Source organism: Antedon bifida, chromosome 4 (assembly GCF_963402885.1).
Source record: "Antedon bifida chromosome 4, ecAntBifi1.1, whole genome shotgun sequence".
In the NCBI taxonomy this organism is placed as follows: domain Eukaryota; kingdom Metazoa; phylum Echinodermata; class Crinoidea; order Comatulida; family Antedonidae; genus Antedon; species Antedon bifida.
The window spans coordinates 13,807,710-13,834,759 of NC_136229.1; the positions used below are offsets into that span (position 1 = coordinate 13,807,710).

At 33.0% G+C, this 27,050-nt stretch overlaps 3 protein-coding genes across 7 annotated transcripts in view; 2 read left to right on the forward strand and 1 right to left on the reverse strand.

The window, feature by feature from the left end:
- Positions 1–27,050, forward strand: part of LOC144840172 (RNA-binding motif, single-stranded-interacting protein 2-like) — a 139,463-nt gene that overhangs the window by 47,540 nt on the left and 64,873 nt on the right. Inside the window, exon 1 of one of the 5 annotated variants that reach the window (XM_078695892.1) lies at positions 13,844–13,988. The exons of 3 other annotated variants lie outside the window; for them this stretch is intronic. In XM_078695892.1, the coding sequence (XP_078552018.1) occupies positions 13,938–13,988 (51 nt within the window). In that variant the 5' untranslated portion in view covers positions 13,844–13,937. Of the gene's footprint in view, positions 1–13,843; positions 13,989–26,453; positions 26,555–27,050 lie in introns of those variants that run through there. One more of the 5 variants, XM_078695894.1, reaches the window with a different exon arrangement.
- LOC144840173 (uncharacterized) lies at positions 22,138–24,269 on the forward strand. The gene is made up of 4 exons (XM_078695896.1): positions 22,138–22,714; positions 22,834–23,016; positions 23,133–23,267; positions 23,367–24,269. Exons 1-4 carry the CDS (start codon positions 22,393–22,395, stop codon positions 23,783–23,785), a joined length of 1,059 nt encoding a protein of 352 aa, XP_078552022.1. The 5' UTR covers positions 22,138–22,392; the 3' UTR covers positions 23,786–24,269.
- Positions 24,409–26,298, reverse strand: LOC144840168 (uncharacterized). Its single transcript, XM_078695881.1, has 2 exons — positions 25,990–26,298; positions 24,409–25,638 (listed from the first exon to the last, which is right to left on the reverse strand). Exons 1-2 carry the CDS (start codon positions 26,231–26,233, stop codon positions 24,557–24,559), a joined length of 1,326 nt encoding a protein of 441 aa, XP_078552007.1. The 5' UTR covers positions 26,234–26,298; the 3' UTR covers positions 24,409–24,556.

A 27,050-nucleotide genomic window follows, 5' to 3' on the forward strand; every position in this document is an offset into this window, starting at 1 on the left:
AATTGAAATTACAAACAAACACATATTTGAGTATGATTATAGACAAAAATTGAATAAAACGAAAAATAAAATGCTAGCCAAAAAAAAAAATGATGATTAGTTTTCAGATATAAGGCCAAAGAATATACTTGTTAAGCATCAGACTCTATATAAATTTCAGCAGAAGGATCAGTGCAGGGTTTTTTCTTAAAGTACTCACATCAATTTAACTGACCAACTTTTTAAATCAATACAATTGTTTCTGTATGATTGCGATGAACAGATGTTATGATTTTAAAGGAATTTTTATTTTTTATTTCTTTAGTTATGTCTAGTTTACATAGCCTCCAATTATTTATTGATTTTTAGGCTCCCTGTCGATACATGTAAATTTTAGGTTTTTATTCGTTTGTAGATGACATCATCGATGTCACAACCCATTTGTGAAACTGAACGTACAATACACGTTTTACTGGAATTGATCACTAATAATTTGTTGTTTCAATGCATATTAGATATTGAATTCAGAAGTGAGTTACAATAGAACATGTATTAAGGGAAAGAGCTGGCTGGATCATCAACTCAGATTGTTTTACACGTTCTGAAAACTGCAGTAGTATAGTAAATCCAGTCTAGCTAATGATATCAGACGACTTTTGTTGACATTAGCAGAAAAGATTTTTCACGGCTATATTTTTTCCAGATCAAATTATTGTTCAGTTTGGCGTATTCATTTTTTCGTTTTTCCCCTATGAAAGGAAATGCAACTACTCTAGTAAATATTAATTGACAGGCACAGTACAAATGAAACAAGTGCTTTATTAAGTCATTTTGTTGAGAATTCTTTTTCGTCTAGTTCTAGGTTATTTTATTCCAAGGACTTCACCCTTTCATTTTATTTTCTCATTTAGTTGTTTTATGTATTATATTTAGAAGGTTTATTTGCAGATATAGCCATTAGATTTAAATGTAAATAAGTATATATTCGTACGTTTAATGGTAGACACATAGATTATGATGAAGACCTGATTAATGTTAGCGGGCAGAGAACTTCTTGATGCATTCATAATGGTGATGAGGATTGCAGATGCGCTAAAGCTGATGTCATGATGAGTACTTTAAAGGAACAGTCGCAAGTTCCTGTTCAACTTGTAGAAAATGAAAAAAAATTAGTAACATAATTGACTGTGCATTTTAATGTTAATGTTTATTTAATAATATTGCCATACATAATAACAAATCCTTTAAGGGGCTGTTTCTGCTGCATATCCTCAAAATACGGTATAAAATACAGTATATTTTATATGCTATTCTATGTACCCCGTTTCTGGTAGAAGTACTATCTTGGGTGGTTATGTTAAAATCAATCTTTTTTACCCAACCTGCCTTTCAATTCCTTAAAATAGGGACAAGTTATTCCTTCCTTGCCCGAATTAGAATTCGTTATTTTGTTATCCTTGGTAATGTTGTTGCTCTACTTTCACAGTCTCTTTTTGTTTTTTTATTACTTTTTCAACGACAAGTCCGCACATCCCATACTTTCCTTAAATTTGGGTAAGTTACCTTTCTAAATCTGGCTGTCCTGTTTACTCCTTTTTAATTTTCCCCGAAATATTTGTTTCCCCAACAGATTAATTGCAAATGTTGTGATGTTGTTCCTTACTTTCATTGACTATAGACTATCCATGTGTAAAAATTAAGCTTACAGAAAATCAAAATATACGGTATTTTTTATTGGCAGCAGAAAAGGGTACACAAAATACTGAATAAATTTATAAGAACTGAATTTCATCCACAAATTTGGTGGGGAAAATTTTATATGGTATATTTTTGTGAGAACCATTTCTGCTGCCAAAAATATACCGTATATTTACGGTATTTAGAAAATACCGTGTTATATACAGTATTTATGTGCCAGCAGAAACAGGCCCTAAGGCTAGATGTTGAATAAAACATTATTTTGAATATTGAGTGATTATGATTTTTGAAACATAATACTTTTTTATTCAAAACTAAAACTAATACATTATTATAAAATAAAGATAGAATGACCTTCCAAAAGCAAAATAATACATTCATTATTGACATACATACATAGTCTAGAAGTGTCATGAATAATTCACAGTAATTGTAATGTAACTAATATTCCTCTATGATTCAACTGTAAACACAATTGGAAGATGGATACAAGAGCCGCTGCCATAGAAAGATGAGGCATGTAATCAGGGGCACAGCCAGTGGCGGGGTCACAGGGGTTTAGCAAAAAAAAGTTTTTAACACCGTCCGTCCCCTTCACAAAAAATCGTCAAATTGCAATTTTATAAACTTTTTATCAACAAATTTGAAACAATGTATCGATGCAAAGTGCTGTATTGCATAATCACAATTGGGAACAGTCAATGCAACAGTGCTGCAAACATCGCTACAGGCAGTTTGATTTCACACAACAATGCAAAAACAGATAAAACATACATAACAATTATTCGGGGGAGCGGGGAATGGATTGTGGGGGTGGTGAACCAGGTCGAAGTCTACGGCAACTAACGTTGACAAGCAATCCGAGCAGGTTTGATTTCACCTATGCACTTGGTTTCCCCACTAGGGAAGCAACGCAAGGACGTGGACGCAACACAAAGCGAGTTGACACAGTTCGAATAATTAATCGCTTGTGAATGTTCAAATTGCTTAGGTCTTTGCGTTACGTTGTGTAGATTGCGGGCCGGGAATCTATTACTTTTGATTTCACGCAACAAACACAGAGCAAAAATACTGGAGATATATATATAGCACATCACGTAGTCGGGTTCGGGGTACGCAGGGTAAATCAGGTCAAAGTCTGATTTTGGATTTACAACCCTCTCTACCCAAACAAGCAAAAAAAATGTTAGGCAGGAATATGAAAATTTCTGTAATGAAAATGAGAGTTGATTTTTGTTGAAATTTATTAGTGTTAACATTGTCATATTTGTGCGCGCGTAAACTGATTCAAATGATCTAGATTGCCCTGGAATGCCAAAGCTTCGACTGGGGGCCCATTGTTGCTCGAAATTATCGGTTGATGTCCCTTGTCCCCCACCCTCATTTCATCGCTGGCTGCGCCCCTGATAATTCATCTAAAAAATGTTTTTTTGTGTTTAAACAGTGAAAATGTGAAAAATAAGAATATGGACTTGAATAGTAGGTCCCCGGAATTGCATTGTAATTTATTTAGAGGGTAAACTTGCACTGATGATCTCCTGAAATTCAGCGCATTCCAGGGTTCAACAGCTTCCATAATAAGTTTTAATCACATGGGTTACTTTTCATTCCGAGGAGCTATAACAGATTGAAATATGCTGTATAGATGAAATTAAATAAGTCACGTTATTCTAATTTTTTTATATGATGATGTATTTTTTAAGCATGTAAAAGAGTATTGATTGAGAAAGAATATATTAAAATCTAGGGCGAAATAGGTTAAGCATAAGCGCAATGCATTCTATGAAATGGGATTAACTAGTACTAAAGCGAAAAAAATCCTATGTTAAAAATTTGAGTGGCCATTACGTCAGAACATCTGGTAGATATAAATTTAACTTGTTAATTAACTCATCAGCTTCCATAATAAAATTTTTAAAATGGGTAAATGATTATATTATATAGTATATTTTTCACAAATTTGCATTAAATTACCCATATTTTAGCACATGATTATTATTATTATTATTAAGTTTAACGTGCACGTGCGTTGTTATTTTGCAATCAAAGTTCATCAAAATGAATGAAATCTACTACAGAAGGTAAAAAAAACAAAAATAAATTGCAAAAACCATTTTTCTACGATCCCGACAATAACAAGGGGTTATCCGCCAAGTGCGGATAACCAATAACCATCCGTTACTTTATTTATAAATATCTTTATTTTTTGTTTCCTAATTAAATTGCTCCCGTCCATTTTTTTCCCCCGTTGTCTTTGTTTACTGTTTTATAAATCACAGGTTAACCACTGGGATTGTTGTGATGTTTTATATTTTCTAACCTCAGCCTTCCACCCCTCTGTTGAGGACTTCGGCCCCTCCGTCTGGGCAAATCATGGCGCAGCCACTGATTTTTTACCCTTTCACACATAGGCCGGCGTTCACGAATTACCGCAATATCACCGTCTTACAGCTCTGTGTGAAAGGGGCTTATGTGATAAATGCAGACAGTAAGACCTGTTCAATAAACAATGTTTTCGTTTTAGCTGTCAATTTATCATTGTCAAAACAATCCTTCCTCCATGTTAAATATTTTTGGCGAATGGTGTGTATAGATGAAGAATTGTTTGATTAGTGAGTATGTTTGTCAGCGGCTGGGAAATTAGAATTTTTGTTTACTGGAATGTGGGTCACTATGGCCTTAGGGAGTTACACATCTATTCCGGAATATGTACGGTACTAATAGTTTAGTTTAGGAATTTATTCATTTCAGACTATATTTATGTTTACTACTGATTGTTAAAAAAAAATAATTGAAAACTAGAATTTAATTCGTCTCTTTGACGAATTATAGGTGATCATTTTTATAATTTTACTGACATTACATTTTTTAAAACATACACGTACGTTAACATACGATTGATAAATGTTGATGTACGCCATCCTATGACCTGATGCATAGTATAGTGCTGAGTTGTGCCTATTATATGACATTATATAGAATATATATACAGTGTAGCATAGGTGAAATTATGGGACATGTTCCAATTTTTTGGTACGATGAAATTATCAAAATAAACTTGAAGATGACAATTTTCGAAAGAATAATATATAAGATTTGGAAGAAAATTTACTTTTAGAATCAACTGGCCATATGATGACGTCACAACATCCGATGGGCTTATTTTGTATACGAATTCATATCTACATTTCATCAGCTTTCATAATAAATTATAATCATCAAGGTCACCTTTAATTCTGAAGAGCTGTAAGATATCAAAATGTACGTTGTAGGTGAAATTACACGACCTACGTTTTTCAAATTATTTAGGAGTGATGACCTAATATCAAAATGAAGGCCTCTCATAATAAAGATAATTGATTGCGAAAGAACATAATTTGACAGAAAATAGGGCATATATAAGCGAGATTAGCTCTGTTGAATGTGATTGTCTATGACAAAAAGGAAAAAATCAGATTTTTTCAATTCAGGTGGCCAAATGATGACGTCATACCATTTTTTACGTCCAATGTGTACATTAATTCATATCTACAACTCATTAACTTTCATAATAAGTCATTATGAAGAGTTATTTTCATTTTTAAAAGGCCTTATTTTTTACCATTTTCAACATTTTTGTTCAATTAATGTGCGCATTTTGTCATTTTTACCCTGCTCGTATAGTGTTATTTTAAGTCGGAATGGACTCTAATTTGGTGAATGTACTAAGGATGGTGAGAAGAATGTGATTTGTACAACATATTCGTAATGTATACGTTTCTTAAGTATCGCAAAAACGTGTTTTTGCGCAGTAATTTTTTAAAACACACAAATGGCCTAATTCATGCTCTAAATAGATAAAAACATAATTTTGAGCTTTTTAAATTTTTTAACATGCGATTTCATGCGCATGACCCTACGTGCGCGTGCGTTTTTACTTGCTAATATTTTTACCCTAGACATGAAGTTTATGTATAGTGAATTTTATTGACTGTGAATGTGATTACAAGTTATAGAGATATGATCGAAAATATGATTTTAATTGTTTTAAAAACAATTAAACACTAGAATTAATTCATCACTTTGACGAATTATAGGTGATCATTTTTATAATTTTTAAAAACATGCACATACATTAACATACGATCGTAAAAAGTTGATGTACGCCATCCTATAACATGATGCATATACGCTTATGGTGCTGAGTTGTACCTATTATGTGTCATACAGTATACTGTATATCCATATACAGTGTAGAATAGGTGAAATTACAGGACCCATATGATGACAATTTCGAAATATAATGAATTGAGCAAAAAAATATAAGATTTGGAAGAAAATTTGGCATGTAGAAGCGCAGAGAGCGCTCTTTGAAATTTGTATGAATTTGACGAAAGAGATGAAAAATACTACTTTTTAACTTCAACTGGCCATATCATAACGCTCTGTTGAAGGAACAACGGTCATGTATCACCTTTTATTTTGTTACCATTACATTGAAAGTAAATAAATGTTTAAATGCAAAAAAAAAAAAAAAAAAAAATGTGATAACCTACAAAAAAGATAAACATTTTTTAAATTCAATTGGCCATTTGATGACATCATTTTTTTTATGTCAAATGTTTACATGAATTTATATCTACTACTCAATGGCTTCCAGAATAAGTTAAAACAATTGGGAGTCATCATGCATTCTGACGAGTTATTTTCATTTTAAAAATGCCTTATTTTTTACCACTTTCAGCAATTTTGAGAAAATAATGTGCGCATTTTGTCATTTTTAACGTGCTCGTATAGTGTTATTTTAAGTCAGAATGGAATCAAATTCGGTGAATGTACTAAAAGATTGTGAGTAGAATGTGATTTGTACAACAATTCTTATTTTTTACACTTTCTAAGAACCGCGTGCGCAAAAACAAGTTTTTGCGCAGTAATGTTTTTAAACACACAAATAGCCTAATTCTGCATTAGCGCGACTCGCTCTATTAAATGGGATTATAACTAATACAAATTACAATAGAGAAAAAAAATATCTATTTTAAAAATTTGAGTGGCCATATGGTGATGTCAGAACATCCTGTAGGTACAAATTGTACATGAATTCATATCTACAACTCATTAGCTTCCATAATCCATGGTAACCTAAAAATAGGTATATTTTTGCACAAATTTGCATTAAATTACCCATTCTTTAGCACACGATTATTAAAGTCTAACATGCACATGCATCGTTATTTTGCAATTAAAGTTCATGAAAATGAATGAAATCTACAGAAGGTATGAAAAACAAAATTCAATTGCAAAACAACATGTTTCTACGCTTTGTACGAGACAAATGTGAAGAATTTCAAAAATTTTTGAACTGCTCAAAATGACCTTAAATGTACGCAAAATTGATTAGAAATTAATTTTTTACATTTTAAATTTTCAAATGCCCATGCGCATGAAATTTTGTGTGGAACACGCCTTTTTTACTCCATAGAAATTTGACCCATGATATGAATTATAATTTTATTAAGTTTCATTAAAAGATATTTATTGGTTCTAAAGTTATGATCAGTCATAGAAATTCATAAAACCGTGCGTAACTTACGCTACGCGGCTCTAACATTGTTAAAAAGCTTGGCTGCACATCTACACTTCAAAGTTATGTTCACAAATATTAGGAGATATGCTGTCCACAAAAATCGTGGAAAGAAAGAAAAATAAAAAAGATGAAAAAAAAAAATGATCCTGACAATAACAAGGGTTGTTTTAATAAACCAACCAATACAATACAATAGGTGATCATTTTACTCTAAATGATCACCTAATAAGAAACATTTTATACAATAACAATAGATGACCATTTTATTTTAAATGATCACCTAATAATAAACATTTCATACAATAACAATAGGTGATCATTTTATTTTAAATGATCACTTAGAAAATCATTATTTTTTAAATTATTAATAGAATATCAATAAAAAAAATCATCAATTATTGAAGAAAGAACAATAATTAAAAGTATTGCATCAAAAAGTGGATCAGTGTTTTTTGTAAGAAATATTTCTTGTTTAAAATATTACAAATTTGTGTAGACTAGTATTTTTTGAACATTTTCATTGATTTTGTGACACTATGTCAAAGGGAAGTTATCAATTATGCAATAGCCTATTTATGATAGCTAGTATTCTTAAAATGAATGTTTGCAATGTAATGATAAAAATAAAACAGTGACAGTTATTGTGATTTATATTTAATAAATGTGTTTTTTTTTGTCTTTCATATTGTTTTCATCACCTCATTCAACAGGTAAGTTTTAAGTTTTACAAACATAATTTATTTTGTACCCTGAGACAATATCTTAGTTTTATATTAAAGATGTGTTGTACCCCAAAACAAAAATAAAGATGAATGAAAACGCTTATACCGTAGTTCATAATCCTAAAGCTGTATTTTCCTCATGTATGAGTTTATTAAAGACCCATTCCCTAAAATTGTTGACGTCTTGTAAAAAAATGATTAGTATATTGTCGTCTCCTCTGTCCCATATGGATACTAAATTCCAATAATTACCATTTGTATCGTTCATTGTCTTTATTCTTCCTGTTTGTTTGTTATTTTTTGTGTCTGTTTTGTTTTACATCCATTTCTGTTTATACAACACGCCAATGTAGAACCGTGTTGATCTAGAGTGTTGTATAAACGGCCCTGAGAAGACTTGTTCTACCACCAGAACAATGGTCGATAGTGACTTGAACGTGCCGACTCAATTTGCTAGTCAGGTTTTATATGACTGTTTTCGTTCTAAACTCTTCATAAAGAGAAAATATATAATAATAGGTTTTGGAATGAACACACACACGTCATACACTTCCATCATAATCATTTTTTGGTTTTTTTTATTTCTTTTTTTACAATTTCAAATAAGTGCAAAGCATATCTTAACATGCTATACTATGATACTATATAATATTTGTTAGAATAAAGATCAATTATTTATATTTTCATAATAATAGGTATATCTAACTAGATTCATGTATAAACTCATCATATTGTTTCAATTCAGTGGCAGATCTAGAGGGTGAATATGGTGGCTAGCCATCCCCCTTAATTCTAGAACGCTAGACGTGGATTCAACTCTTTTAACTAAGCTTAATAAGAAGAGTTAGCATTATAGTTGTGTATATAGGACTACATAGTGAAAGAGCTTAAGAGTTTAATTACCATTTATGAAATCAAGATTTAAAATCTTCAGAAAATACCCACAACTGAGCTATTTTCAAAACACATGTACTCCTACTACCAGCGTCTAGCTTGCTCTCCCTGTGAATGCTGACGTCACCACTCTCCAAAAATACACCATTTTCCATTTCAGTACCGCCCTGGTCCATGTGCATGTGTTTGCTTGGTATTCTGATTTACACCCCTGTTCATAGTGTATTATTGGAAATTTGTTCTCACGTATGAAGGTTTGTTTATATAATAATGGTATGCAGTATAATTCTGTAGGTCTGAACAGGCCCTTAGAAGTTGTCATGTGTTGATTGTATGATTTCTAAAAAGAATTAAGTGGGTAGCTAGCCACCCTATTCACACTTTTTGATGTATTTGTCCCATATACTGCCAAGAAATTTGGAGTACAGTATTTTCACATGGTTATTAATTGGTTATTTAGCTTACTCATGTGTTCAAATAGTCATGTTCAATTTGCTGTTAAAACTGCTGTTAATTTGAAAAAAATTGACAAAAAAATTATATTTTTAGTTCTGGTTAGTAATGGCGACCATTTTTATTTCTTTATTTTTATATTTGTTACATGTTGCTGGTATGCATTCAAAAGTGATGTCATCATGATATAAATGTTTATTACTTTGATAAACAACAATTTTTTTAATGCAATGATAAAAACACTGCAATGTATTCCACAATATAAACTTAATAAATCTTTTGTACATTATTGAAAGGGTTAAATGTACGTTTTATGGTAAATTATGATAAAAAAGAGAGAAACAATGGACTACCAAAGTAGCTTGCGTCAATAGGTCTAGCCTATCTAGGCTTAGCTTTGTAGGCCCTAGCTGGTAAAAGCTGGTAATGTATGAACATCGTACGCTAGCTATAGGCCCAGTGTGGCATTGTATAGTTGCTGTACTATTGTTATTTTTTAGCAGATTCCGTTAATACAAATTAGGGAAGACCCGGTATTTTCGCTGAAAAGTTATGGTTCTTCCATTTGTTTATAAATATACCAATATTATTTACCTCTACCGATCTCTTCACTTTACTACTACTAGCTTCTGCTTATTGGTAGAGTTTTAGGCTCAAGTTAGTCGAATGACAGTACTATATATCACTAGGCCTGTGCAACACCAGTAGGCTTGGGTGGGTGTGTTTTTACATTTATTTTGAATAGGCCTATAAAGAATACATTCACTTACCTAACAACACCTAACTATATCAATTCACCCCGTCTAGTAGGCTACTACGAAAATGCATTACTGTATTTATTTATGCTGCCTTGTCCACTGCATGCTGATGGCGGAAGGAGTATTTACTTAATCAGTCAACTTTAAACTTTCTATTTAGTTTTTCTGTAGGTAAAATTTAGCAATTTGAATTATGAACCTATTCTTTTAATAAGTTAACCTAAAATCGTCTTAATTTATTTTGTGTTAAGCAGAAAAATGCTTTAAAAGGATCAATGGTACGCACAGTAAATAGTGCCAAGCTAGCTGTTTGCATTGTTTTGTTTTCGCGCTAGCAAACAGGAAAGTGCTAATTTTTTTCATTTTTCCTGCTGGTAAACAGTACACTCAACTAACCAAGATAACATTTGTTGCGTTCAATGCGAACATCAGGGTTAGGTACATCCGATACGGTAAGTATTTTTTGTTTTCATATTGATTATTGAATTTATTTAATTTAAATAAGCAGTTTTTCCGTTTCTCATTTGATAGACATGTGCGAACTGAGTGCGTCGGACTGTCGAACCAATTTTCAGTTTAGTAAAACCAGGGAGGTATAAAAATACCTCCCTGGTAAAACAATTACTATAATCAAAACTGTAACATGTACATCGATATATAAGAACTTTAACTACCGTATATTTCGGTGTATAAGTCGCACCTGTGTATAAGACGCACCCCTAACTGAGAGTAAAATATCGGTATTTTTTATATCGTCGATGTATAAGACGCACTTTATATTTCATCAAAACAATGTTTTTTAAAATTGTAATAATATATTTTGTTATATCTACAACGACGTCCCTTATTTAGGTTTTTTCTTACCTAGGCTCGGCCGCGCCCAGCCTCAACAAGTTCTTTCCAACTTGTTATTCATGAGTTTCGCACAATCTAGTGCATGACCGTGCACGTGTGTGGGCTAGCCTCGCTCGATCATTTCGAGAGGGCGCACGTTTTCATGGACAATCGTATTCGATTAGTATCTATGTATCCGAGAAGTGTGTACGCTAGGTCCATGCTATAATCAACTGGAGAATATACTAGTCGAATACCGTACACCATGTGGCCGCCAAGAAGGGCTTGCACTGGGGGTTACGGCGATCGTGTGTATAACTATAAATAAATACTATTCCAATCGTAAATGTTTACAAATGAAATTTTATCGGAGCGCCTAAAACAGCTCCATAATGAACAAATCTTTTCATCATATTTAGTATAACATCACGCTAAAATGCCTTGAAAACTAGGCAGAAGCAGATTGCCGATATGTACAATCTGTGTGGTGAGGCATTTATGTTCGGTGTACAAGACGCACCCTTAATTTAGAGGTCAAATTTGCGTGTCAAAAGTGCGACTTATACACCGAAATATACGGTATGTGGATTTTCAGAGAGGTTGTAGACATGTCGTGTGGGGGTTCGCTGTAGATTAATGGGATTCATTGTATAAAGAGGGTTCGCCCGACCCATGAAAAAACGCCTGGCTATGGGTTTCACCGGGAGGGTTATAGAAAGTTACAAATGCAAATTTCACATATTGTACACCTGTCGCTGAACTTCATCATTATTGCCATGATCATCACTGGACTGTCAGTTATCTAACTGAGCATCATTATTATTATGAAACCAGCCATCGAATGTGATACAACATTTGGCTTGTTGTGCCAAATCTTTTTGTTTGCGTTTTCTTCCTCTCTCCTTAAGAGGCATCTTGAGGAGAAGCGTGTAAAAAGTTTGATATGTAGTATGTGAAACGATCTATTTTAGAAGTTTAACTAGAGATCATTATGATGCTCTTTGTGATCAGCCAGCAATGACACTTGACTAGCACATCGTGGGAAATTTCTATTTTTGTTTTTGCCGTTCGTGTAGCCTACTCTGTGCATACTAATATACACACAAATATGTCACACGTTTAAAATATTGAACCTCTAAAAAAAGGGCACCTTTAAAATTTAGGGGGCCACCCCCTTGGATCTTGATCCCTTTTTATTAATTCACATTTATTAATATTCATATTGTTAAAAAGGCAATCAATTACACCATGGGTAATCCCCATTAGGGAGAGGGAAGTGCCCTTTTTTGAAAAAAAAAAGAACCCCCTGCAAAAATCTTGGCTACGGGCTTGAATTCGCATATCGGAGTAAAAGCAGCGTATAAGATGCCATACTATATTATCTTGATGGCATTGTAATCACCCTGATATGACAGTTGCAAGGTCTTTATAGATTTTAGTAGTGCCTTTAACAATATCCAACTCTACATTTAATTATGGTCAAAAACATTTTTTACACTATGGATTCAAAGTTTTCTGTTGGACCGATAGAGAGCAGCTAACACAAGTTGATAATATAAAACATAAGGGATGCATCCTGTCCCTAGTTCTTTTTACACTGTATGTAAGCATAATCAAATATGCGAATTATATAGTCATCTACGGTTTTGTAAAAGATAATGATGCATCCTCCTATACGGGTGAAATTTACCACATGGTGTAAGGATCACTTTTTAATTTTAAATATAAATAAAACAAGCGTAACTAATCTGATCATGACTCGATAGTAATAAATGGTCAAAGTGTGTTTTTTGATCAATTTATTAAGTTGTTTTCTGTAGATCAGTTATTCAGAGTATACTTAATTTTTTTTTAATCTGCACTTTTATTTAAAAAAAAACAAAAACAAGTTTGAGAGAGTAAGAAAGTAAGCTAAATGATGTATGATATATAATATATGCTGTGACATCACCACAATCAATAATCTGTTAGGAAAGAATTAAATGCAATTATGTTGGATGTATCCCACCCTCTACATAGTCAATATATATTTATGCGTTTATATATTTATAAATTTGTATATGTATTTTTGTATGTACGCTGTAAAAATAAATTTCCAACATATTTTATGATGGACCAATCAATATTATCTTATCTTATCTTGTTAAGTTTGCTTGTTACAATCTTTGTATAAGACCTTGTACTGTAAACAAATAAGACTATATATGACAAATACAAAACATCATGTTGTTACCTGATTCTCACTGCTGTACAATATTTGCCCAGTATCATCAGATTATTTGTTAATATAGCATCTCAATTTTATCACATGTGGTGCCTGTATGATGTAAGATTATGATATATGTTGTATTACCAAATATTCCTATGATACTGGAGAAATCTAACAAACCTCATTTATAAAAGGTAACAATGTAAGTGTACAGTATACCATATTTGTTTTCTTATTTTGTTGTAATTGTCAACCTTGGTTATTGAAACAACTGTGCTTAGTGTATATATTGTACTTTAAATAAAATCCCATTAACCTCATTTTTATTATACTCAAATATTTGATTGTGCTGAAGTCTAAGATATTTATTTCCTTTGTAAACTAATCTACTGATCACCATGTTTGATTTGCTCTGATTAATTTAAAAACTTATCCGATTATAAATTACACACTGTATTATCAAAGAATTCTATAGACTTTGAAAATGGAAGTTCAAAACGTGTGGACTTTATTAGCATTGTAATCTATGTATATACAATGTAAAAGGCATGTATGCCTCATTAGCGGTATGAAAAAACATAATGTTTGAAACTAATATTGCTGTATTTTAACGCCAGACTATGATAGTCCTCTTCTGTATCATATCAGAAAACGAGCAAGATAAAAGCCTCTTTGAAAAGTCATGTGATAACTATCATAGCATTTTACTACTTTGCCCTTTGAATGGTTGATGTCAGAGCTTATGTAGCAAAAACAACTTTATACCATATTGTATCAGGCAGTCTCATCAGCCACAATATAATATTGACTAGCTTCATAAACACATGTTTCCTAGCAATTCATACAGGCAGTTGGCTCTCAGTCCTAGCCAGTTTGTAAGTATTAAATGTTCCATATCTGGGCTTAATCGTGTCATATTAGGTTCTTATCAAAGATTATAGTTACAGTGCATCTACTCAATTTCATACAATTAATTAGTATACAAATAATGAATGTTTATGAGTTGGATGGTGGAGAATATTTCATCAAATATGACTGCTTTATTTAATTTAAGACGGTAGTAAATAAATAGCAGTCTAGCCTTATCAAATGAAATATTCTCCACCATCCAACGAATAAAAAAAATTCATTATTTATATTCCTAGGTCTATCTAAGCTAGGCTTAGTGTAGAAAGGCAAATTAGAGATCGGCAAAATAAAAATCGCCAGGCAACTGAAACTGATTTAAGCTAATTATGTTTATATTTCCAAAGAAATTGTTCCCTATTAATTAATCATAAAAAAAAAATCATACAAACGATCTGAAGCTAATTTAAGTGATTTTTTTTTTCTAAATTAGTAAATAATGCTCAACATAAAGGATAATTCTGATAGAGTAAAAAAACAACAGATGGTGCTATTGGATTTCATGCAGGAATGCTCACCGTTATCCTTAAGATTTTTTTTTCCAATCAAAGGTTTTATACTACAGGCAACCCCTATTCAGGAGACACCCTACTAATGGGACACTTATTGGGTCCTTTGATGAAGGTTCTACTGTAAAATGTGATGATAATGTTCAATCAAATCGTAAACAAATTCATAGTCCCTTTTTTAGATTTTCCCAATTTTTCCTAGGCCTCACTAGATCATTAACTTTCAATCATGTAGTTAGTCATCTGCTAAAGCAGTAAGTCTGTCTGTTGGCCTTTGCATTTAGTGATTTCAGTACAGACCATCAACCTGTATGCCACAATCTAGCATTACAAAAGAACTGCTGTTTAAATTATTAAATGACATCTTGAATATTAGTATTCCTCATACATTTATATATGGAGAGTCACCATGCATATAATATCCGATCTAATGAATATTCATGTTATTACAGACTGTTATGATTTCATATTTTATGGATACTTTAAACCTACATATGTGAAACAAAATGTTTGTTTATTAGTTTGTCTTTTTAATTTATTTTAAGTAATTCAAAGTATGCCTACTGATGTTTCCCATGTGAAAAAGATCCCAGTGAACTGTTCATAATTCTCCCTTACAGAATAAAGGACACATTATTAATTTTACCAAAAGTATAAATAATTTAATCTGATTTTTGTATTATATTTTTAGTATTTCTATCTATTATATATAATTCAATGACCCATTTCTGCAGGGTTTCTGCTGAAACTACTTTGTGGGAGGACTGTTAAAAAGTTGGCTTTCATTTCTCAAAATGCGTTTCATCGTAAGTACGAGGAAGGGATAGATGGCTCGACCACCCACAAACCTGTCGAGCAATTCATGGGACAGGTACCCCTGTCTCTACCCGAATTGAAGTCATTGTGCATGGCCAAGATGCATTGTTTGCTTTTTTTTGCTTACTGTCCATGAATTTTGGAATATACCATATTTAGTGGGTCTTACTTCTGGAGTCATGAATATTCATGTAGGCGATGAAAATTACATTTATTGTGTTTTAAATAAAAACAAACAAGTATATTATTACTATTAACAAACATTGATTTCTATGCAATATGTACAATGTCAAAAACCCCATATTATAAAGAACCATTCCAATATAATTTTTCACTTCAGCTACACTACCTGTAAATGGACTGATTTCAAGGCTTTGGGTACAAAATAAGTTTGTAAAATTGAGGTGGTGAACAAGTACAGTATGTACATCTGCACTGTAATCTGATCTTTTATTGTAATGACATTTACAAATACAGTAAATTGTCTTGGGCCTGTCTCTAAATCAAATGAAAGAACATTTTGGAAAAAATTGTAGTTTTTTTCTAGGAGGTTCTCACAAAATGAATCGATCTTAAAAAAGGTTTTAAAAATGGGAAATTAGTTTATTTTGAGTAAATTTAGACTGTTTATAAACAACTACAATAAACTGATTTCTATGAATACCACTCAGTTTATTAGATGAAGACTCTACGATTAATATATTTCTCATAAAATTGTATTAATAGGAATAACACGAGAACAGTGCATTGTATGTACATTGTTGATTTAAAAAATGTATCTATGATTTGTTTTAGTTGAGACTCATTAAACAGCACATATAGTCAGGGTCCTCGTGTATTTCCGTAGGATTTTAATGCCCAAAGTGAGATTTCACTTGATTTCACTTTATTATGGTGCTAGGATACCAAATATGCTAGGTAACAAATTTTCACGATCCCGTAACCATGGTAACGGCCCCAATTTCAAAATGGCGACCAAATGACCATATCTCCATAACCCTTTGGTCTATTGACAAGATATTGGTATCAAAATACTCGGAATATATATATTTATATTCCTTGTAATAGAACATTTTTACTAAATGCAACCGGAAATGCTATTTTTCTGTACTATTGACCCTTGACCTTGACTCGTACTGTATCTTACAAACGGCTGGTCATAGAAATTTAAAAATGGTCTCAAATTGCTCAGACCTTATATATTTATATTTATTGTAGTGCAATATTTTGTTAAAAAATGTCCGGAAGCAAAGTTATTGACCTTTGACATAGAAAATAGCTTACAAGGATTTTTATTCAGTATTCTCTGGTCATATCTCCATAAGCCTTTAGTCTATGGACAAGATATTGGTATCAAAATACTCGGAATAAATATATTTATATTTGTTGTAATAGAACATTTTTACTAAATGTAACCGGAAATCCCATTTTTATGCACTATTGACCCCTTGACCTTGACTCGCACTGTATCTAAAAAACGGCTGATTATAGAAATTTAAAAATGGTCTCAAATTGCTCATACCATACATATTTATATTTATTTTAATGCAACATTTTTTTAGAAAATGACCGGAAGTAAAGTTAGTGACCTTTGACCTAATAAACATGAACTTTGCATTTTTCTATTTGAGCACGTATAGGCAATTGTTTGTGGTAGGGATTAAAAAATGAGTTTATACATATTATTATAATTCGAATATTTAATTCGATGGCGATAATTGAATTGATGTTTTATTGGGGAGGTGTTCCGGGCGTTTATTCAAATAAATACCATCCTAATTGGTATAATTAATACATTATTCCGTGACAAAGTAAGCCGTTTTAGATGGCTTGCAACATGGGCAGAAGTATCCCAGGGTCCTAATAATGGGACACAGAAATAGCGCACAGTATACATAAAGTCCTGGCAGCTTAACTCAACAATTCGGCTATCGGGGTTTCATTCGATTTCAAACAAAAGCTCTTATCATCAGTTCTCTCGATGTAATTTTATATAATTATTTCCCACAATTTACTCTCTATGTGTTATGAATATATTTAATTTGAAAAACCAAAATGGCTATCGCCACCAAGCACCAACGGCCAACTTAGTTGTTTTACAACTCCCTGGTAGAAACCAACCAACGTAATAGTGGAAACTAATGTTATCAAATCTACGTTTCGCGGTATATCTGAGATAGATAAGGTAGGTATCCAAGGCGAAGATTAGTACCGAAGTTTTTCCATTGTGCTCGCCTATTTCAGAATTAACCATAATTTACATTTAGATACCATGCATTTTTTGTGTCAGCATCCTCGTTGCCATTAAGACAGTCAAGGAGTGAGAGTGGTTGATTCTTCAACTTTTGTACCTTTAATGCTTGTTCTTCTTGAAACATTTCTATGGAGTTTTCTCATACATTGAACTACTGCCGGCCATACATTTTTACATGGTTAGACATTCCTTGGTTTTTCTTCTTAGATGTTTTGAGATATGAGAAGCAATCTTTCAATGCTAACATTGACTGCCATTTTGTCATATCGCCAAGCCAAGGAACCAATTTAAGATTAACCAAATTGAGATTGTTAGAAGTGACCAAGAGGTTTTTGATGTTTACACAGCATCTTATGATTTTATCTCCTTCAAGCTACTAAGTGTCTTTAGTTTCATTTTCTTTTCAGCGAGTCCACAACATATATTTCTTGACTTCTTTTGAAATTATTACTAAGACAAAAAAGTGTTGATTTTGTTATGAATGTATTTTGATGAAATCTTGAAGAATTTGCGTGTTTTGTGTTGAAGAGTGAGTTCAGTGGGATATCTAGTTTGATTTCCTCATCTTAAGTAATGCCAACAAAACCACCAACCCATTTTAATGTTTTCCTTCTGTTCTAGAGCCTGATCCAGGAAAAGAGCACTATTTATACAGATTTTTTTTTCTTTACATTCAAATTAATTACAATCTTTTATTCACTGTTATTGTGTCATCTACATCAAGCCAAGCTGGTTCATTTGTGTTAGATGGCAATGTATAATCAGACGAGCATATAAATGAAAACCAGTCATGGGCGAAACAAGGATACCTTCCTAATAATATTATAATTACCATCAAATCTCACTCTGGCATTTACTACTTTTAGCCAAATCAGAAATCTTCAATTAATACGTTTATAGAGGTTCAAAGTGGCAATTAAAAACCATATTTGAAAATGTGAGTTTAGAAAAGAACTGAATGCATAACATAATTATCCTAGTGAACGCCAGGCTAGTGATCTGGAGGTTGTTGGAGTCCCACATTACTTAAGTATTAATGATGTATTCTTAGTAAAAGTGAAATTACGTCAGAGTTGGGCCAAAACATCTGACCAATATTTATCCATCCTTGTAATGTATATAGCTATTATCTATGTCAATGGCGAATAACTTTACTTCCGGTCATTTTCTTACAAAATATTGCATTACAATAAATATAAATATGTATGGTCTGAGCAATTTAAGACCATTTTTAAATTTCCATGAGCAGCCGTTTTTTAGATACAGTGAGAGTCAAGGTCAAGGGTCACTAGTAAAGGAAAATAGCATTTCCGGTTACATTTAGTCAAAATGGTCTATTAGAACGAATATAAATATATTTATTCCAAGTATTTTGATACCAATATCTTGTCAATAGACCAAAGGGTTATGGAGATATGACCAGAGACTACTGAATAAAAATCCTTGTAAGCTATTCTCTATGTCAAAGGTCAATAACTTTGCTTCCGGACATTTTTTAACAAAATATTGAATTACAATAAATATAAATATATAAGGTCTGAGCAATTTGAGACCATTTTTAAATTTTTATGACCAGCCGTTTTTAAGATACAGTACGAGTCAAGGTCAAGGGTCAATAGTACAGAAAAATAGCATTTCCGGTTGCATTAAGTAAAAATGTTGTATTACAACGAATATAAATATATATATTCCGAGTATTTTGATACCAATATCTTGTCAATAGACCAACGGGTTATGGAGATAGGGCCATTTGGTCGCCATTTTGAAATTGGGGCCGTTACCATGGTTACGGGCTCGTGAAAATTTGTTACCTAGCATTTTTGGTATCCTAGCACCATAATAAAGTAAAATCAAGTGAAATCTCACTTTGGGCATTAAAATCCTACGGAACCCCTATTTTCATACATGAGGAACCTGACTAATAGTTTTATATTCTTCTAGTTCTTGTAGTCATTTCTGTACTGAAAAGAGTAAAAATGTAAGTTTCTGATAACTTGTGAGTATTTTCAGTGAAGGTTAAATTGAGCATTTCAAATTATGTCAGTCAAATATTAGTAGTGTGAGTTAAATCAAATGTGACAATTTATGTTTCAAATAGAAAGAGTCAAGCAAAATATTTATTTATAAGTCCCATTCCCTACAATTACATTATATATTACTTTAAAAACAATAAACTAGGTCATTCCTTGTCTTAATTATCTTAGTTTTCTACATCTAGAAAACTCTGGTACGTTTTATGGTAAATTATGATAAAATAGAGAAACAATGCACTACCTAAGTAGCTTGCGTCTTTAGGCCGAATACCCTTTAGGCCTAGTAAACAGCAGTAAAGTACAAACACTGTACGCTAGCTATAGACCTAGCCTGATGTTGTGTAGTTGCTGCATTAATTGTCTTTCTGTTTTTGCCAGAATCTGTTGATACAAATTGAGGAAAACCCGTTTTTTTTTTCGCTTAAAAATTACGATTGTTCTATTTGGTTTGGCTTTCACGATCAAACGAAAATAGGTGAATCACAGATGAGAAATATCATTCTGCGTGCAATGCATTTTGGGATTTATAGCGGGCTGCTTAAATTATTAGAATAGACTTATTTTTAACCGTTAAATGAATGGAAAAAGGTTATCGCAATATAGGACCAGTAGCTTGTGACCTTAAATTAGATCTAAAAAACGTAGGGAATGGAACTTTAAACAAAAACCAGTTTCTCATTTAGTGATAGTTCGTGGTTGGTTGTGTAATTATTATGTCAATATTATCTACACAGAGTAGTCGGATGCTTGCACCATTCAGTGACCCTCTGAGGTGAGGTCAAGTTAAAACCGCGATTGTAAACTGGTTTTACAATTGAGATCGGAATCAATTGGGGTTTTAAAAACGGGATTAAAAAGGAAAAATCCCTTGTTATTGTCATGATTTTTTTTTTCTTTTTTTCTTCTATTGCTATTGTCAAAAATTTCATTTTTTCTGCTCATTTTTTGTTCGTCACAGATCTCGAAAATGGCGATAGCAAATATGTTGTAACTTGGCCAGCAGATGCACGTATATATGTAGTTGTGCAACAAACTTTGGTTTAATGAAAATATAACTACGCGCGATTTTCTGAAATTCTTAAATTGACTATAAATTCAAAATTAACAGCCTTTTTCAAATGGACACACGGATGCTTCATGTCAAGGGTCATTTTCCTGTATCATCAGCAAAATTCTGAACATTGGTATGTTCGCGCATACGCGCGCTTTGAAAGTTAAAAATGCTAAAAATCAATTTCTAATCAACTTTCTACACGTTTCAGGACATTTAAAGCATTTCACATTTTTTACAAAATTTTGAGTCGCGCATGCACTTTTACATACTTGGATCTCGCGCAGCTTAGACAGATCGTTTTTGCACTTGATTGTTGTTCTGTATTCCTTTCATTTTGATGAATTATGAATGTAAAATAATGACACATGTGGACATCAAACTTTAAAAATCGTGCGCTTGAAAATGGGTAATTATATGCCAATGTGTATTTGCCTATTTTCAATCGATTATAGCTGTCCAGGATGGCTGATGACCCCCCATTTTTTGAACTTATTATAAAAGGTATCGATGATAATTCATGTGAAATTTAGACTGTAAATGTGTTATGACGTCATCATATGGCCATCTGAATTTTTAAAATTGGATTTTTTTTATTATTCACATTCAAAAGAGTGAATATCGCGTGAAAACTATCAATAAATAGTTATCTTTATAATGTCAATTTGATGACGTCATCGTGTTAAAAATTGGATTTAAAAAATAGGTCTCGTAATTTCATCTATGCTACACTATATATAACATATACAGTGTATTCTGTAAATACTGTAATATGCTGTATGATACAAAATAGGTACTATTCAGCACTGTAAACATATTTAATTCATGTCATAGGATGGCATAATAATTGTCAATATTCATATAGTTTAACGTATGTGCATGTTGCATTTCCGCGAATAACTCAAACCCAAATCTGATGTCATGACGGGTGAACTCGACAAAGTAATGAGTTCAAATCTAGTTCTTTTTTGTGGTTATTTGAAAGGATACATTGCTGTTTTAAAAACTGTATTTTTTGGTAGAAACAGGTTCCATTGTTTATAGGTCCTGGACCTTATCAAGTATAAACAAGTTGCTAAGGTCTGGGGGTCACTTCATCACGCCTAGATGTTAACAAGTGATAAATGGCCAGTGAGACCCAAAGGGACATTTAAGTGTGAACAAATTGTATCCTATTACAAACAAAAACTTTACTATGGATGATGGACTGTTTTGATCATAATTCAATGATTATCTTACAGCGAATTATTATATATCGGCCTAGATTTTGAAAGTCAAATGAGAGGCATTGTAAATACCGGCCTATATGTTGACAGCTAAAATAAAGTTTTGATTATTATAATACTGGCCTAGGTTGACAGCAAGAACGTCATTATTTATTTAAAAAGATTTTACAGATTACTGTCTACATGCATAAAATAATGTATTATCAGCAAATGTTTTCATAAGCCTCATTCGCACTTGATTAAATTATAGGCAGATTTTACCGAGATCCCGGTAAAGTTTCCGAAGGTAAAATCTTACCATCATTCGCACTTGGATTGTTCCACTTGGTTAGTTTAACCTCAACTAACAAAACAGCCTAAACAAGTAACTATTGAGGGCGCAATATTGTGACCTTCATAGTGACCTTTACTTCCACATTGTCAAAAATCGCGCGAACGGTAAACCATTTTGAGAAACAAAACTAGCTGTAGAGAACGTATAACGATGGCAGACAAAAGGAAGAAGAAAACTGAAATAAGAAAAAGAAACTGGAGCCATGCGGAGACGCATGCTCTTATTGAAATATGGGGCCAGAAATCCCATCAAGAAGGATTCGAGGGAATGAAGTACAATTCGAGGGTTTGGGGCAGTATCACCCGAGAATTGCTGGAAGCCTTTCCAGATTGCCCATACAAGACATGGGAATCTGTACGGGATAGAATTGAATATCTAAAAAAAAAATACCGTGCCGCCAAAAAATTAAACAATAGCAGCGGACGTGGACGGACGACATCGCCGTTTTACAACGAGATCGATGAGATTCTTGGTAAGTGATCAGGCTTACTTACAAATTGAAAATATGTAAACTAGTAATAGGCCTAGGCCTATATATAGTAATGTTCAGTAATTGTAAAATATGAATTACTTATGTTGCATTCATCGCAGGGAGAAGACCAATGAATAATGTTAAGGCCTACCACCACATGGACGCCAATCTGAGTGGGTCAGATGAAGAGGTTACAGTTCATGTGGGGGAGGTTTCAGAGCCACCAAACCAAGCTGAACCTGGTTCATCGGGGATGGAGTTAACAGGCCTGGATTCAACAAGCCTAGATGAAGAGAACAGAGGTATGGTCTAACTATTGCTTTTAATTTATATCTAGTTTATTTTGTTCTAAATAAAAAGAGTATTTAAAATAATTAGAATCAAAAGTTCAAATCTGATCTTTTTATTTGTTTAACAGATTCTGACACTTCATTTGAAGTTCCGCCGCCAGAAAATGAGAACTCACTGCTTGATGGCTCGCTCGACGAAGGTCCCGCAAAAAAAAAAATAAAACTTAAAAGTACAGAGCGCAAGACTGAAGCAAAACATGATGGTAATTATGTTGTATTTTAATTTGTTTAAAAATTGGCTGAACATCCCCTAATTTCATAGCATGATTTTACTGTGATCTATGTTGTATTGCTTTTATTAGGGTCAGTTTTTAGAAAGAGAAGAGGAAAGAAATCCCAAATGGAAGATGCCCTTGATAAGTCAATTTCCAAACTGATTGACTATCAACAAACGCAGAACAATCAAACAACAAATACTCTAATGGAAATGGAAAGGGAACGCCTCCAATGGGAGAAGAGTTTAGAAGAAGAAAGAAAACGAAATGAAGCAGTGAGAGAAGAAAGGGAGGAAAGGCGGAGGCAAGAAAACAATCAATTCCTGTTGCAGTTGGCAGGTATTCTTGGTAATGCAATGCAAAATTTTGGCAGCAATTCTGGAGGCAATACTGGCGGCAACCAATTTCCTCCAAACAATTATGCCCCAAACAATTATGCCCCAAATAATTATGGACCAAACAATGAAACACCACCTACATTTTGGCAAGATCCCCGAAACATGTAAAGTTTAACAAATGTTGTTACCATTACTACCAATAATTCAAACCAAAGTTCCTTAATATTTAAACAGTTCCCTAACCAATATATTTTGTAGTGCAAAAACACCTTGTAAAGTTTACTTGTAAATAAAATCAAATCCAACTATAACAAATTTTCAATATGCAAGTCAAATTGTTCATATCTGTGTTTGTGTTTAAAAACAACTATTGGTGCTAATACATTTTATTTGTATTTTAATTTTTTATATTTTTACATTTATTGTACATTTACTACAGTATTTACATTTTATATATATATTATATATCACCTTGCCTTGTTTTATTCTAGCCAAAAGTTCACATCTATAATACATTTTAATAGGGTATTTTCTGTATGTGTGACAGAATGCAAAAATAGTGATCTTTCATTTTTATCACAAAACATGTGTTGGTGCTAACTTGTATTGTCTTTCTTTATATTAATGTTATTAAAATTATCAGTGTTGAGAAGTATTGTGTTTTTATTATTGATGTTCTGTTATGCATCATTCAAGTTGTACTAAAGAACAATGTCTGTTACAGTACGAGTTGCTCAGGAGTTGGCACATCTTCATGATCAAGGGTATGAAAACAAAAACACAAACTGCAATTTAAAAGCAACTTTGTATTGTTTTATTAGCATGTAACCTACTCCAAATTTAATATACACAAAATTCTTATTACATTGCATTTGCTAATTTATCTAGTGGGATAGTACTGGTACATTTTGCAACCAAATCAGACAATTATTGATGAATCTAATATGGGTGATTAATAAAATATTGTGTAAGGGTTGAGCGAATTTGGTTTTCATCAACAGCATTCTCATCTGGATGGTATTCATTACCAGCTGGTTGGTCAAGCCCATTGTCTACATGCTCTTCATAGTCCATGTTCCAAATTTCACAAAAATTATGTAGGACAATGCATGCAGTAACGACGATGTGAATATTTTGTGAATTGGTATCATTTCGCTTCATAATTGATCGCCACCTTCCCTTTAACCTACCAAATGTATGCTCAACTATTATGCGCGTACGTGATAATCTTTCATTAAAACGTTTTTGGGATTGGTTAGCTAAACCCTCGGGATACGGCTTCATAAGAAATTTTGATAGTGGATAGGCAGAATCACCAAGTAATACAATTGGAATTTCTTTATTATCAATTGTTTTTGTAAGTGGGGGGTAGAATGTTCCGGCTGTAAGCTTTTTGAATAGTTTTGAAGATTCATACACATATGCATCGTGGCACTTACCAGGATGGCCAACATCAAAGTCTATAAACTTATATTCATGATCCACAAGACCTTGCAAAACAACACTGTACCAACCCTTCCTGTTATAGTAGTCAGTATGATATTTTTTGGGTGCAATAATAGGAATGTGTGACCCATCAATGGCCCCACCACACATAGGAAAACCAAATTTATGTTCAAAAATTTGAAGCATTCTTTGAACTTCGTCACCTTTGGGGCGCTTAACATACATGGGTTTAAGGTTTGTACATAAAGCAATACATACATCCCAAAATGCTTCATAGGCAGTGGTCATACCCACACCAAATAGGTTACTTATTGTTCTGAAACTTTCACCGGTGGCCAAACGGTACAAAGTCATAGCAACTAATTTTATGACGGATACAGGCCGTCTCATCCGGGTGTCCATACGTACAATGTGTGGGTGTAACTGGTTGCAGAGTAGGTGGAATGGGCCTCTGGTCATCCGGAAGTTCGCATACCACTGTTGGTCATCATACTGCATCAGACAGTCAATATCCCACCACTGCGTACTGCGGTTCCTACTCCAAATTGATGCTGCAGGTGCACACAATGCAGCCACTAAAAATACAATGATAAATTTGCTTATAAATTAATTATATGGCCCTATATATTAATAATAATAAATTGAATAAGCTTTTAGTTTATTTACATTGGATTTTTATTTTTTTAATAGCATACTGTATGTGAATTCTTTCCGTCCGTATGGGCTACCACTACAGATCCATAGTACATACAGTATTACTGGTGTCAGTGATACTAGGCCTAGTGTAGGCATAGCATATTCTATATTATTATAGAGCTGGCCTGGGCTAGCCTAGTAGGCTACATACAGAGTACTACTAGCCTATTCTATTTCATTCATTTTCTTAATATTTTTATACATTTACAAATTATCATACTGTAACTTACTAACTCCAGATATAAAAATTGCTATATTTATGATAGTTTCAGATTGGGCTTGTTGTTGTTCGCGAACCATTGATTTGATCAAGCGAAACCGCCGCCTTGCTTGGTCATTTCTTCGTCTGATTATAACACGGTCAGCTGCATCATCATCGCCGTCCAGATCAGGCCTCCTCCGAGGGTTATTGTCTGGCCTAGTAGGCCTACCAAGACGTAACAAATCGTTTAAAATATAATTTATATCAACCATTCTACAGGGGAAGCAATCGACTAACCGACAGAGTAAAATAATATCAAAAGTTATAATAAAATTATCGAAAATTCAACAGACGTACAGAAATCTCGCGCGTATTTGTTGTTTTCCTGTCTTTGATCTTTAGGTCATATGAATTGTACGCATGCGTTATTGTTCAACAAAGCGATAAAGGTCAACCAATTAGAAGCAATCTCAGTAACCTCGGTAGGTTTAACCGATTCCCGCTGTTCGCACTGGATTATTCAGGCCGGTTAATCTCCCTCGGTCAGTTTTCCTGGGCACATTTCACTCCAGAAAACTAACCGCCGTGAAAGGGTAAGTTTAACGGAGTGAGACTTCCTGGGATGTACGCACTGGACTTTTTCCGGTCAAACTAACATACATGTCGGTTAGTTTGACTGAATTAAGTCCAGTGCGAATGAGGCTATAGACTCTCTTCTTCCAGACATTTCCAGGGTTTGTAATTTTAGCATGACCCGTCCGAGCTTACAACATTTCAAAACTGTCAGCCTCTAGAACTATAGCTTCCGCTTGATATAGCTTCTGAATGAGTAGTCCTCTGGGAATATAGCTGGCTAAAGCCGCAGTGCGAAAAGCTCAGAGTTATTTTCAAAGATACTGGTGGAACATTAACATTTTTAAAAAAAGAATGAGAATTGTAAAAAGGCATTTATCATTTTTATTTTTTAGTCTCTTCTTCCATCATCATCTATAAAATAAGCATCTATCTATATTTTAAACAAAAATGTGCAATATATTTTCAGAGTTTAGTATTAAAGTATACAGTAGAAACATTATGATCAATTGGCAA

Bases quoted from the DNA above. Each gene is read 5' to 3' on its own strand.
- LOC144840173 (XM_078695896.1), top strand. From the start codon at position 22,393: ATGGCAGACAAAAGGAAGAAGAAAACTGAAATAAGAAAAAGAAACTGG. The intron at 22,715-22,833 runs GTAAGTGATCAG...CATTCATCGCAG, and splicing joins CGAGATCGATGAGATTCTTG to GGAGAAGACCAATGAATAAT. The intron at 23,017-23,132 runs GTATGGTCTAAC...TTTGTTTAACAG, and splicing joins CCTAGATGAAGAGAACAGAG to ATTCTGACACTTCATTTGAA.
- LOC144840168 (XM_078695881.1), bottom strand. From the start codon at position 26,233: ATGGTTGATATAAATTATATTTTAAACGATTTGTTACGTCTTGGTAGG. The intron at 25,639-25,989 runs GTAAGTTACAGT...TTGTATTTTTAG, and splicing joins AATTTTTATATCTGGAGTTA to TGGCTGCATTGTGTGCACCT.